Source organism: Nanorana parkeri, unplaced genomic scaffold (assembly GCF_000935625.1).
Source record: "Nanorana parkeri isolate BGI_ZX_2015 unplaced genomic scaffold, ASM93562v1 scaffold1309, whole genome shotgun sequence".
Classification (NCBI taxonomy): Eukaryota; Metazoa; Chordata; class Amphibia; order Anura; family Dicroglossidae; genus Nanorana; species Nanorana parkeri.
Genome location: NW_017307577.1, coordinates 200,055 through 213,531, shown reverse-complemented (window position 1 = coordinate 213,531; position 13,477 = coordinate 200,055). Strand labels below are relative to the sequence as shown.

Below are 13,477 nucleotides of genomic sequence, written 5' to 3'. Positions count from 1 at the left end.
AGGTCACTGCTTCTTAGAGAGTTCTACGTGTACCCTGAAGGATATTGTTGATGGTACTATCTAATTCTTATAGCAAACCCTAACAATGCCTTCTCTTATTTTCTCCCTTTTGGGCTGTTAAATATACCATTGGAATAATTGTGTTTGTCTGTTAAAGTAGTGTACTATAATGTCTTAATAATTCTTTAATTGCAGGATTACCTCAGAGAATGTGGCTGAACAGTTTGGGGTCACCAGACAGAAACAAGATATGTTTTCCCTGGCATCTCAACAAAAGTAAACAAATTTTAGCATATTTTAAAGCTGACCTTTACACTCAAAAATCAACTTCTACCAATGCATCCCTCTATGTATGATGATTAATAATAACGTAGACATGTCCGGTCTAAAATGCTGCGATTTTTTTAAATACTTACACTTGCTGAGCATTCAATTTCTGCTTTGAAAGGGCAAAATTACTTCAGTTTGCCAAAGCAATGCACACTGGGATTGCTTTGTCATCAGCAGAGGCTTGCTGGGAAATCTCATCTGTAATCTAACAAGATCTCAGGGAAAAGACATTTGCCTCCCCTGAGATAATGTGCATGGCCACATGTCCTAGTCACCTGTCTAGTCATATGTGCCTGAAATCTAGGAAGTAAAAGGAGAGCTAGTAATATGCCCTTAGTAAACATGGCCACTGCCAGAAGACTGGGAAAGAAAAGAGAAATAAGGTATGCAATGAATACAAAGCCTGCAATTACCTAAAAGTATTTGTTTATATATACAAACATTTCTAAAGGTGTGTTTGTTGTTATTTTAAAGATATTTGTAAAGGTCCTCTTTTTAATGGCAGCAGGGAATCATTCCGTGTACGCCACAGTACAACACAGAAAATATTTTTTCCAGTAGTACTTTTTGCATGTTGCATGGCAACAGATGGGTTTATTTAAAGGTACACAGCAGTTAGAATAGGGAAATAAATGTTGAGACATTTGCTACACACTAGTCCATTTTGTCAATAATTTGGTAATCCTAGAATGTGCCTACTTGTGAGGCAGGAAAGGTATTCCCAAACACCCCCTTTGCAGACTTATTGCTTTTGTCTCGTATACAGAAAATCTGATGCCAAAACAAAAAAAGCCTAGTTTCCCACAGCCACCAATCAGATTCAATACTGCCTTGGAAGTTTGCTTCTGATAGGAAGCATTGAGAGCAAAAGTTAAACAGCACAGGCTTCAGGAAATACACTCCATAGCCTTTCTGGGGCTGCCCCAACTTGGAATTGCTTTTAAATATAGGCCTTTGTTATTTGTTTGACATGAGGAATTATTACTTAAGAAACCTATGCTGTGACAAATATCAAGACTATCGCTGCTGACTTATTAATCTGAAAATGTTATTTGTCTGGTTGTCATGCTTTTCACATGGCTTTAGTGGTTTCCAAGATACTGACTTGGAAAAAGAATGGTCAGGTGATTACTGGCAGCAAACTGGTTGTGGGTCAATGGCTTGGAAAGTTTTGAAGCCACTTGATGAGCATAACAACCTGACAACAAGCATTCTTACCGTTCATTAAGGGACATAGGATCACTAGTAATTCGAGACAGTTGGGTTATACTGCCTCCTTTAGGAGGAATTGGACACTGCCAACCAAAAAAGCATTGGCCAGTCAGGTATAACCTCTCCCTCTCCCAGCATGCTTTAGTTTTTTGCTAGTGTCCAAAGAGGATGGATGGCTTTTTCTCTAGTGAGAAAAGTTTACCCTTTTTTACCAGCCATCTTATTTTTCTTGAAAATAATTTTGCTTCATAAAGACTTCACCTATTTGCAGCTTTCTAGATTGGCTAATCCTCAGCATGGCTTTGGAGGCCAGACCCGGACCTCGCCACACTGAAAATGCAGGTCCTGCATTCGAATGTGGCCTTGGAGCACTGGGCTCTGTTTGAAACACCTTCCTGGACTTTGTCCCATTTTAGCTGCGCAGCACTTATCAGGTCTAAAGCCATGGCATTACCCTTGGTGTCATATCAGATCCAGAACAATGTGAATATTGTACTACAGGACAAGGATGACCATTCCAGCCCAAATTACATTAGAGTGGATCGTTGCTGCTTTGTATATGCATAACAGATTCAACATAGTCAAAATTAAAAGAGCATATGCATCCCCATCTTTGCTGGTACACATTTTAAAAAGAGTCACGAGGGAAGGTATAGAATCCTGCGCCGCGCGGGGGCATAAAGCATACTCTGGTTAATACTGCAATAATTAAATATCGTGGATGGTATCTGAAGTGAAGGAAGTAGATGGACAAGGGTAGAGAAAAGGAAAGGGTAGAGAAAACGACACGCGTAATTTGGTGGAAAACAGACCAGAGAGGGCATAGTAAGGACGGGTAAGGAAGAGGTGGACAGAAGTTGGGTTATCCCTCAGGCACATCGTCTAAAGTAGGCGGCCCTGGGCTTAACATCGGGGGGGGTCACAGTCAGCCCCAGCCCGGGGGTCAAACAACATTTCCCGGGTGTAGGTCTCTGAGTATTGGAAGGCCAGCCATGGACTCCAAGTGGACTTGAACTTGCCCTCTGTGGAGGTAAGGTCCTCCATACGGTATATTTCATCTACTTTAACAATCCACATGTGAACGGAGGCGGGGAGTCATGCATTTCCACAGAATCGGGATGCACGCTCGGGCAGCATTCAACAGGTGCACGGCCAGGGATGATTTTGTAGCAACTCATGGAACAATCTGAAAGTTGTAGCAAGCATGTGTTCTCCATTCAGTACTACTGTTAGCAGTACATTATGTCAGATCCGAAGTGCAAGAGAAGCTGTGTAGCATCCTCATCTACCTTATCCAGGGATTATTTCTCAGCAGCCATGTTGGATTTTATAAATAAAGTTGCCACTATGATTGTAGGCTTTGGTCGTAGAGGCTGTAAGCACACTTTTAGGTTTTTCCTCCCAGAATATTTATCTGACATTCCTACAACCATTGTGGCCTCTGAACCTTTTGCTGCTGGTACCCTATATGATGAGTAGTCTCATAAATCCCTTTTAAATTAACCAGCTCCTGTGGAACAGCAGCCAGCTGCCAATACCCCCAGGCTCTAAAGGTACCATATTGGTTCTTATTGACGTAGTGTGAGACTTAAGATAAAAACGGCCTGTTGCATCCAAAACTACTGATAATAGTTTTAGGATCTCTGCAATGTGTAAAAACTATTAAAACTTCCCCGGTGCATTCTTTACGTATGGATGTTTTTATATGGAGATTGGGAAAATCCTTACAAAATGTTCTCTCCTCCTAAAACATTTTTCTGGTCAATACTGGTTTGAGGAGTCCTTTATTAAAAACTGGGTTACTTCCACTGTGGATACACTGAGTACTCAACTCAACAACTGTGTCTATTGAGGCTGCCCCAGTGTTTAAGGAGTCTATTGACACTCAAGTGCTTTCCAAATCTCAAGTGGATCACAGAATTCAGCTGCTATCCACACTGATACTTTGAAAATGCAAAATTGAAAGCTTATTCCTTCTGCCTTACACTACTGTTCTAGCAGGGATTGTTATCGACTGATGCCCGGGACATGCAGTTTTTCTACATTTAGCCCTGCTGCATAGCAGGGGAGCCACTGCTCATTTTGTGCAAGTAATCTGGGCGGCTGTACAGCCACCTAGATTACTTGTATCAGCCTGCTTCTCCCCCCGCCCCACCTCTTTGGGAGGTGTTCCGCTGGGGAAATCGGGGATGGAGGAAGGCTTGGGGGTATAGGGATGCGCAAATCCTATCGACACCGGGGACATGCAGTTATGTGCACCGGACAGATGGTTTCCTATATTTAGCCCTGCTGTGAGCAAGCAGGGGACCTGCTGCTCGTTTTATACAAGTGGATCTGGGTGGCTGTAAAGCTTTTAGCAGCCTGCTTCTCCCCCTGACCCACCTCCCCACTGTGTTTTTCGGGGTCCCCCAGACCATGGCAAATAACTTCAGGATGGAGATCGGGGAGCAGACCAGAGAACATCCAATCTGCTCTGTGTGATCAGTGAGACAGGCAAAACAAAAGGCAAACGCACATCAATTTGTTACCAGCTTTACAGCAAGGTGCACATGGAAGGGCTTTAAACAGCAATAGCAAAAAGTTTCCCAGCACACTCGCCAGCCAGCATGCAGAAAAACTTGTCTCACCGCTAAGGTTAAAAACAGAGGTTTAGATACACGTCTTCTGCAGAAAATGTGAAAGCTGCACAGCCGCGCCAAGGCACCTCCTATATAGTGCGGTCCTAACTTTTTGCTATCAGTGAGACAGGAACGCTTCCTGTCTTAAGCTGTCACAAGTCGAGCTGCACAGGAGATTGAGCATAATGCTGTGCTCGATCTTCTGTGTTGGAGAGCAGGCTCCATAAAGGGAACCTGTCACCTCCAAATGCTATCACATAGGGGCTTGTTATCCCGTATGTGATGGCAATAAAGTTAAGTGAAAAAAGTGATAAAGTTAAAAATTATAAAATTAAAACCAACCCCACTGCCCCCGCCCTCTGCATGTGAATAAACTTGCACGTAGGGCATTGTGTGTGTGCTGACCCCATTCCACTGTGTGCCATATTGTGGTAGCCAGGCAGCAGCGGTCTCGAACATGCACAATGTGGTGAGTTCACTTTCCCAAGTAATTTTGGGAAATGGAATTACCCACTCAAATCTGGCCCCCTCTTCTTCCCCCGCTATGCTTTTTGGCGAATGGCCCTTCCTCTCTGCTGGTACGGGTGTATTATCTATACTGCTGTCCAGCGCAGCCCCGCGCTATGGATTTTGATTTTAGCTCGCAAATTATAAGCACTCATTGGTCAACATGGTCACCCGACTGCGCTGACCAAGGAGAAGCACTTCTTAGCACGGTTAATACGATTTGGGTTAAAGTTATTTCTTGTATCATGACAAGTAGATTGGGTCCCTGCATTAGTCCTTTGATTAGTAGTAGTTTTTTTTCCCCAAACTTTGCACACCTCTGCTGGTCTGAAAGATAAGGTTCCACCCTTTCCTCTCAAGGTGCTCTCTGCTAGGTCCGTGATTAAATGCTTTTCAGAGTTTTCAGCCATCTTTGGACATAAGGACCTATGCCCTCTTTGGGCATTAGGACCTTCAGGCAGCAGTTTGAGTTGCAGACAGCTCCTTGTTTATCATTATTGTTTTTTTCAGCCTGTTAAATTTTGGTTTGCCTTGATACCCTCACGTCAGTTGAACTGCTTCTGGACTTTTGTTTCTGAATTATTACTGATCCTGTGTCCCTTAATGAACAATCAAGAAGACAGGATTTTTGTCCTTTAATCTTTTTTTTAAGGGATGCAGCTCCCAACCCTCCTGTGTTTTATGATCTACGCCTACATACTGCTTTTCTATAAAACTGAAGCATGCTGGGAGAGGTAGGGGGTTAAACCTGGCTGGTTAAATTGTTATTTGTTTGTGTCCAAGTCCTCCTAAAGCTGGCAGTTATCTCAGAATAACTGCTGATCATGTGTCCTTTTAACGAATTTCACAAAACAAATTGTGAAGGTCCCAACATATTTTTTAGAATTACACCTTTTCTTATAATTACATAAGCAAGTAGTTTTCATGTCACTCTTTCATCATTACTGACAAAGAATTTAGGCGAGCTGTGTGTGTGTTACTGCTCTCTTTTGTATAAGTAGTTGCTGTGTTGTTGTTGTGTGATACTGCAATGCATGGTAAGCACGTAATGCGTGTCTGTGTGCTGCAGTGCCATCCATTGTGAATGGCACCTTAAACACATGTGAGCAGTGCATTGTTATGGTGTAAATGGGCCCTTATGTAGACTGCCAAACCATGAAGACAGTACTGCTTTTGTTTTTTAAGAGACCCCATCAGTTAGGAAAGAAAATGTTTGTTAAAAGCAAAGAATAGTAAAGCTTATCACATACTTGCATTTAAACTTGATTGACTAAGTTGACCATTTCAGGAATGGTCAGTTCCCTAGCTCTCCCCCAACCGCTTTCCCTGCAACGTCATATCTTTTCTGCTGCTGCTCCCAGAACCGCCTCACAAGAGCTGGTGTGACCGCTCCCGTGCAGAACCCCCCTCCAAAGCATATGCTTCGGCAACAGTTTGCCAGATCCAGAGAAGCCAGGATCACCGGAATGTCCTTGAATTCTCTCTTGTGTAGTAGATGTGGCAAACGTTTTACCAGCAGGTAAGTATGTATCGGAGTGTAGTGATCCCACTGAGCCACCAATGCATCTGACATGTCCACAAAAGGGTCCTTTGCCCCTGCTACAGGCACGATGCCAGAAAATATGGCAAAGGCAAATTTTTTGGAAGACTTCTGGGTGATGCGCTCACTCTCCGTGATCCAGACCTTTTCAACTGAAACAGTCTGTTTGCCAGCTCTGTACCCCTGGCATTTATATTGGTAACAGAGCTAGCACATTGCTCTTTGCCCAACTTAGAAATATATTTTCTTTTTGTTCATTGGAGGCTGCTACTTTGAGTTCCTTATCACGATCTCTAATTTTCAGGGCTGCAGCTGCACAAAGAGCAGGCCACTTCAAAGCTGAAATAGTTGCTGTAACCACCACAGTGACTGATGATCAAGGCAATACAAAAACCATCACAGTAAGTGAAGATGATGGCATTCGGCCAAGCACCACGCTGGAGGGGCTGGCAAAGCTTAAACCAGCCTTTAAAGAAGATGGAAGCACTACTGCTGGTAATGTAGCTTAGTTAATGTATGCCTTTTTATACTGAAAGAAGTGGTTATACAGTATTTGATTATGGTGTTATATATTTGATGTCCGTGAAATTTCCACCCCAGGGTTTTAAGATGTAGAAAGTACTTTATCAGTGGATGAACTTAAACCAATCTAATGTAAAAAAAAAAAAAAACACTGGGCGGAAGCGGTAGAACATTTTCACACAACCAAAAAAGGTATTGAGTACTATTCTAATGTGGCACGTTCAGACGCAGAAGGAGGAAGAAATTAGAATGTAAATTAATATGAAAATTATGCATTACAATGGGACCTAAATTTGAGACAAGCATTTTATGTTCCAAACTTCGCAGTTGAAAGTATATGTAAACCCTAACAATGAACTTCTCTTATTTTGATCCATTAAAATGATTAACTGCTGAGCCTACTAGAAATCTTGTGCTTTCATATGCACTCCGCAATCTTGTCTTAAATGATTAATTGAGGATGTATGTAAGGGGAAGGGGTAGGTGTCAGCTTCATCTAAGGACTGGTAAGCTGCAATTGAAAACACATGGGTGAACAGTAGAGCTGTAACAGTTATTCGATTAAGTCGATTAAAATCGTTGTCAACGTTTTCCATCGTCGATTCATCGGCTAAAATTCAAATTTCCCGCTCGCCGCTGCACGCCGCTTACGCCATGCCCACGTTGTTTAAGCCGCTCGCGTCTACGCCGGTATACCCGCTCACTAAATCGATTATGAAAATAATCGTTAGCTGCAGCCCTAGTAGAATCCACTTCTACACGCTGAAAGAAGAAATCCTTTGCCAAGCAAGGCGGAAAGGCTCAGTGGAGTATGATGAGTACACATCTTACCTGACATTGTCACACCCTATACAAAAGGCATTTACTTCAGCCCCTTCTTGATCAGATTTGCAGTGCTAGCGACACTTATTGTTGGGGCCACCTGTTTACTATGCAGATCCCGGAGAATAATGAGACCATCTTGCATGTCCCACAACAGCTTCCTGAACTATTCATCTTCTTGGGGATGGACGTGGTGGATGTGCCATACTGGATGATCCTACTGACGCCAGATTGGACCACTCCTGCGCGAGCTCTGCCACAGCGGAGGCGGTGATCTAGATCACAGCAGCCCAGAAGGTCTGAGACCCGTCTCTGGAATGACTTACAGCTTGTTATGGTTCCATTTAACCTGGTTACCACCCTGACCTAGCTCATCACCTTGACCCTCGAAGGGACAGTTTCATTTTGGACTGAGGCATTCCTTGTTCTAGATTCTGACTCTATTGTTTCGACCTCGTGGACAATTTTTTTCATTTTCCTGTTATTTCCCCAGGAACACGATTGGACTTGCATTTCCCCGAGTCCCTATTGGCTACGCTAGCCTTTGCTTCTATTGACGGGACCGCCACACCAAAAAGTGTCATACCACTGTTGACTTTGTCCTGTGACTGTTCTGCTTAATGCCATTCACATTGACAGTCACCTGCCCCTCCACAGGTTGTGGCAGGGACTGGAGTTTCCTGGCTGCATTTGCAGCTCTGGGGCCCTGGTTGTTTGCCTCGCTCCTTTTAGATCAGCCTTTGGAGTTTGACGCACTGTGTTTTGATACTGTGCGTCAGTTTTCTGTTTTTCTCGATACACTCTTGGAATCCTGCAATGTTAAATGTTTTTAGAATTACATGTTATCTACTCTAATGCACCATGTACCTTTTAACCTCCTATTATGTTGCCTATTTGAAACATACCTCTACTGTCCTCTTTGCTTGACACACTCTCTTGCTCCATTGCGTCCCTTCCTTCTCCTGGGTGGCGAGGATTGGGACTTGGTAGGTAGATTTCTCAATACTTTACTTCACCTTATCCCCCAACCTATGTCTTGTCTCCAGATTCTTAGTTTCCTTCTTCTCCTGCTTTGTCTGCTCTCTTTCCACATTCTCTGTTTCTCTTCTCTTTTTACCTAGAATATTTTTCTGGGGGTTGGGTGCTGGTCTAGGTGGGGTACCTACTCGGCAGTGGGCTTGTTTTCTCTTTGTCACCAATTTACTCCTAAATCTTTCAGTGTGTGGTCAGACAATGCTGTCATTCTTTGTTACCTTTCTAAATGTCAAGGGTGTTAATCTCCATGAGAAGTGATCAAGGTTACTGACCGATTTATGGCATGCTGGCACTCGCAAAGAATTCTTACAGGAGACCCATTTCGGCCAACAGGCGATGGCTAAATTATCTAACTGTCACTATCTCCTGAGTTATATTGGCACTACCAGCAACTCTAAAGCTAAGCAAGTATGTATTCTGATCACTAGGCAGGTTCAATGGAAATTTGTTGACCAGTCCACCGATGCTGAGGGTCGAATGCTTCTCTTTAAGGGGGAACTCCAAGGTCAATTAGTTACATTGGCAAGTTTCTGTGCCCCCAACGTTGGTCAGATTTTTTTTGGAGGAATGCTTCTCTAAACTAGCTGGTTTTGCTAAAGGGCAATTAATCATACGGGGGTGATTTCAATAAGGTACTAGACCCACAGCCAGATTCCTCCAGGAGGACTTCTGCCCTTACGAATGCCCAATGGAGGCATGTTAAGAAAACTGTCTATGCTCTTCAGCTCACAGATGTGTGGAAGCTTCTGCACCCACAAGGTAAAGTCTTTACATATTTTTCCCATGTACACCAGAAGTACTCAAGATTATACTTTTACTGTTTCAACAGGCCGCACTCACTTGGGTAGTGGTTGCTTCTATTGGGATTATGTCCTTATCGGATCATGCCCCTGTGCACATCACTATGCAGTTTGGCGAATATACTCCCAAAACATCATTATAAAGACTGACCGAATCATTATTACAGGATGCGGCTCTCGAATCTGTTCCGACTCAGGAACTTAACCACTTTTTTCTGACTAATGACATCCCTGGACAAAACCCACTTACTTTGTGGGAATCTCACTAATGTTAAATGAGAGGATTATTGATAAAGTGGGGCGTAACTTCTAAAAGGTCTCCGGGCGCCAGGATCAAGACCCGCACTGAGGAGATTAAATCTCTGGAATTTAGGCATAAGGCACATTTAGATTGGACTCCTGGTTTATATAACTAAGGCAAGGACGGAATTAAATTCACTGCTCATAGATAGGATCAAAGTCCTTTTGGCTAGATGCGAATCTACGGGACCTAGTTTACGTATTTGGCAACAAACCGGGAAGATGCTGGCTAACGCGTTGAGACAGGCTAGGTCCCGTAGATTCTCTCACATTTCAGTCAGGCACTTTCAAAGTCCCTAGACATAGAATGCTGATTCTGTGAATTTTATAATTCCCTATCTGGAAAGTTATGGGGAGAAATTGAGGCCTCCCAAATGGCCGCTGTAAAGTATTACCTGGCACTACCAAGTATCTCGGACGAGGAGCTGGAACCTTTTGGATCATCCAATCTTGGAGGACAAAGACCCTCAGCATTGCGCTAGCTACTCCCCCTTTTCACTACTAAATGTAGATTTTAAGATTTTTGCAAAAATTCTAGCGAATAGATTACTGACTGTCTTCCCAAATATTGTAGGTTTAGAACAGGTAGGCTTCATTCCGCCAGAGAGGCGAGGAGAAATGCCATCAGGACATTAAATGTTACATAGTTGCATAATTCAATGTGATCCACTATATGTGTTCTCTCTATTCTGCTGCTTCTCCTGTCAACCAACGCTGAAAAAGCCTTTGAAAGGGTGTATTGAACATTTAGACCCTTCAGCATATTGGATTGGGCGACTTAATGCAACGCTGGATTGGATGTCTTTTTATTCTGTTCCATTGGCTCGATTCAAGGTTAACAAAAACCTCATCAGAGCACCTCAAGACCACTGCCTACGCAGATGTCATGCAACCACAGATGTCACTACCTAATTTATTGGCTGCATTCAACAGATTTGGATCCCTTTCTCATTTCAAAATGAATTACTGTAAATTTCAGAGGTAGTTCAGAGGGTTTCTGCTGTATCTGAACGACATCCTATACTGCTACTCGTGTACCGAGCCTTGGCTGCCAATTCACTGACTACACTTATTGCCTTCCCCCTTTAAACCTGCTACCTCTTCTGCCTGCTCCAATACTGTTTCCTACTGCTTTTGTACCAAACCTGGCCTGTTTATACCACACCCTTGCCTGCTGTTTCAGCTACTGAACTCCGAGCCTGATTTTAGATCGTGGCGCAGGGTTAATCATTTTAAAGTGACACTGAACTAAGGCGTTAAATCTTAAAAATGCATTCAAGTACCTTTTAACTATTAACAAAAAAATGTTTGTGTATCACTCCGCTTTAGATCCTCAAATAGTCTCTGAATTGGTGCTGACACTGTCCTTCCTTCTGGAGGGTGGCTACTTTTGTTCCCCATGGGGAGACAGTAACCTTGAAGGGAAAGCGCTGATAAGACAGTGCGGCCAACAGACGTTTTATATATATATATATATATATAATGTGTGTAATGTATATGGGTAAGCCGTATTAGTCCAGTAGAGAAGATGTATAAAAAACAAAACGGAGTATTGTAGTATGTGATACAGCATAAGAAACATGTAAGAAAACCAGAATCCACATTAAGTCCCTCCTTTATGGAATTAAAATGTAAAATCATTTTTATTTCGAATGTTTTTTCTATCATGATATAGCTCAGGTTAACAAGTTAACAAATTAACTGAGGAACAGTGTGTGGTTACCTGGAAACTTAGATCAAAGCAAGTTTTTGGTTTTTTTATACATCTTCTCTACTGGACTAATACGGCTTACCCATATACATTACACTACAATGGAAGATACAGAATACAGCCGCTTAAAGAAGCAAGCAATCAAGTTGATTGGAAAAGAAAACTCAGATCAACAGTGACATATTTTTTCTTACCCGTTGTAAGAAAATGAACCTCGTCCCAAAGGGACTTACTATGAAGAACCCACTCTCAACTACCCACAATTCACCAGCAGCTGAGAACATCTGCAGACGAAGCAGTGAGAAACTACGCAACCTCCTAATTCATCAACTATATGGAAAAAGACAAAGATTACACTGCCAGAGACAAAAAACAACAAAGCCTCATCAGTAAGAAAAAGAAGAAACTGGCAAACCTTGCACAGAACAAAGATGCCCCAAACATAAGATTTAACCAATTTCACCTCATCCTCTGGAACTACCTATGTCCCTATCGCAGCTATCCTTTCCAGGGGCTTACATTTTGTCCAAGCACCAAACTGGACCACATACAATTATACTCAGACCTGGAAGAATTCTTTAGAAGACTGAGGCTTAAGGAATTTTTCTCTGACAAAGATAACACCACATCCAGCCTGGACAGCAGAAAAAAGAACAAAGACTTTACACCTGCAACAGGACATAACATCAAATTGGACAATTACATTGAAAGCTTCCGCACGAGAGTAGCATCCCTTGCTACCACACAACAGAAAAAATTCCAGACAACCTCCTACCTCCAGAAAGAAAGGCCTTGCATAGCTTAATGAATGATAAAAACATAATCATCAAACCAGCTGACAAGGGCGGATCAATAGTTATCATGAACACCCAGGACTACATTGCAGAAGGAAGCTGACAATTATCTGATAGAAACTACTACAAAAAAACTGGACCAGGACCCCACCAGGGAATATACAGAAGAACTTACTAAACTCATCAAATCCTTCCCAAGACACATACAGCAAGGTTTACTTAATCGGATACCTTCCAATCCTCACATGGGGGCCTTCTACATGCTGCCCAAAATCCATAAGCCAGGAAACCCAGGATGACCCATTATTACAGGTATGGAAACAATTACAGAACAAATATCTGGCTTAATTGAAAACATTCTGAAGCCCCTTGTTATCACAACTAAGAGCTTCATACAGGACACCACAGATTTTCTTAACAAACTGAGCCAAATCACTAACCTACCTGCTAATACTATACTTGTCACCATGGATGTGGAGTCTTTATATAGCAACATCCCGCATAAAGATGGTATTGAGGCCTGCACCAAATTCCTCTCCTCCCCATAATATCACACAAAATTATGATAGTGAAACCATCGCCAAACTCATTGAATTCATACTTCCAAACAACTACTTCAATTTCAATAACAATATATATTTACAAATAACCGGGACAGCTATGGGCACAAAAATGTCACCACAATATGCCAATCTCTTCATGGCTGACCTAGAACACAGATTCCTAGCCACTCACCCTCATAAACCATTCAAATATTATCGTTATATCGACAATATTGTCATAATATGGACAGAAGGAGAAGAAAGCCTTTTAAACTTCCATGCATCATTCAATTAATTCCATCCATCGATCAAACTCAAAATGAATTTCTCAGAACACAGTGTGTTTTCTGGATTGTGCCATAATTGTCAGCATTGGCTCACTCCCTTCTTCTGTGTACAGAAAACCCACAGACCGGTACAGCTACCTCCATAATGCCAGCTTCCATCCAAGTCACACTAAACAGGGTGTCATCTACAGCCAAGCAATCTGATACCACCGCATTTGCTCTGACACTGAGGACAGAGACAATTAAATCTGCCCTAAGAACACCACGAGAAAGACTCCTACAGTACAAGGAGAAGAAAAACCCAACCAGGACCCCTCTTGTAGTTTACCTACAACCCCACTTTAGAGGTAATACGCAAAATCATTAAAGATCTACAGCCAGTACTCTCAGAAGACCCCATACTTCAAGAAATTTTCCCTCAGCCCCCAATACTGGCTTTCAAGCAACCACTGAACCT

General features: G+C 42.5%; 1 protein-coding gene across 2 annotated transcripts in view; it reads left to right on the top strand.

The window, feature by feature from the left end:
* ACAA1 (acetyl-CoA acyltransferase 1) overlaps positions 1 to 13,477 on the top strand; it is a 57,897-nt gene that overhangs the window by 31,607 nt on the left and 12,813 nt on the right. For both annotated transcript variants that reach the window (XM_018569237.1, XM_018569236.1), the window contains 2 exons: positions 196 to 276; positions 6,512 to 6,702. In XM_018569237.1, coding sequence (XP_018424739.1) covers positions 196 to 276; positions 6,512 to 6,702 — 272 coding nt within the window. The remainder of the gene's footprint in view (positions 1 to 195; positions 277 to 6,511; positions 6,703 to 13,477) is intronic.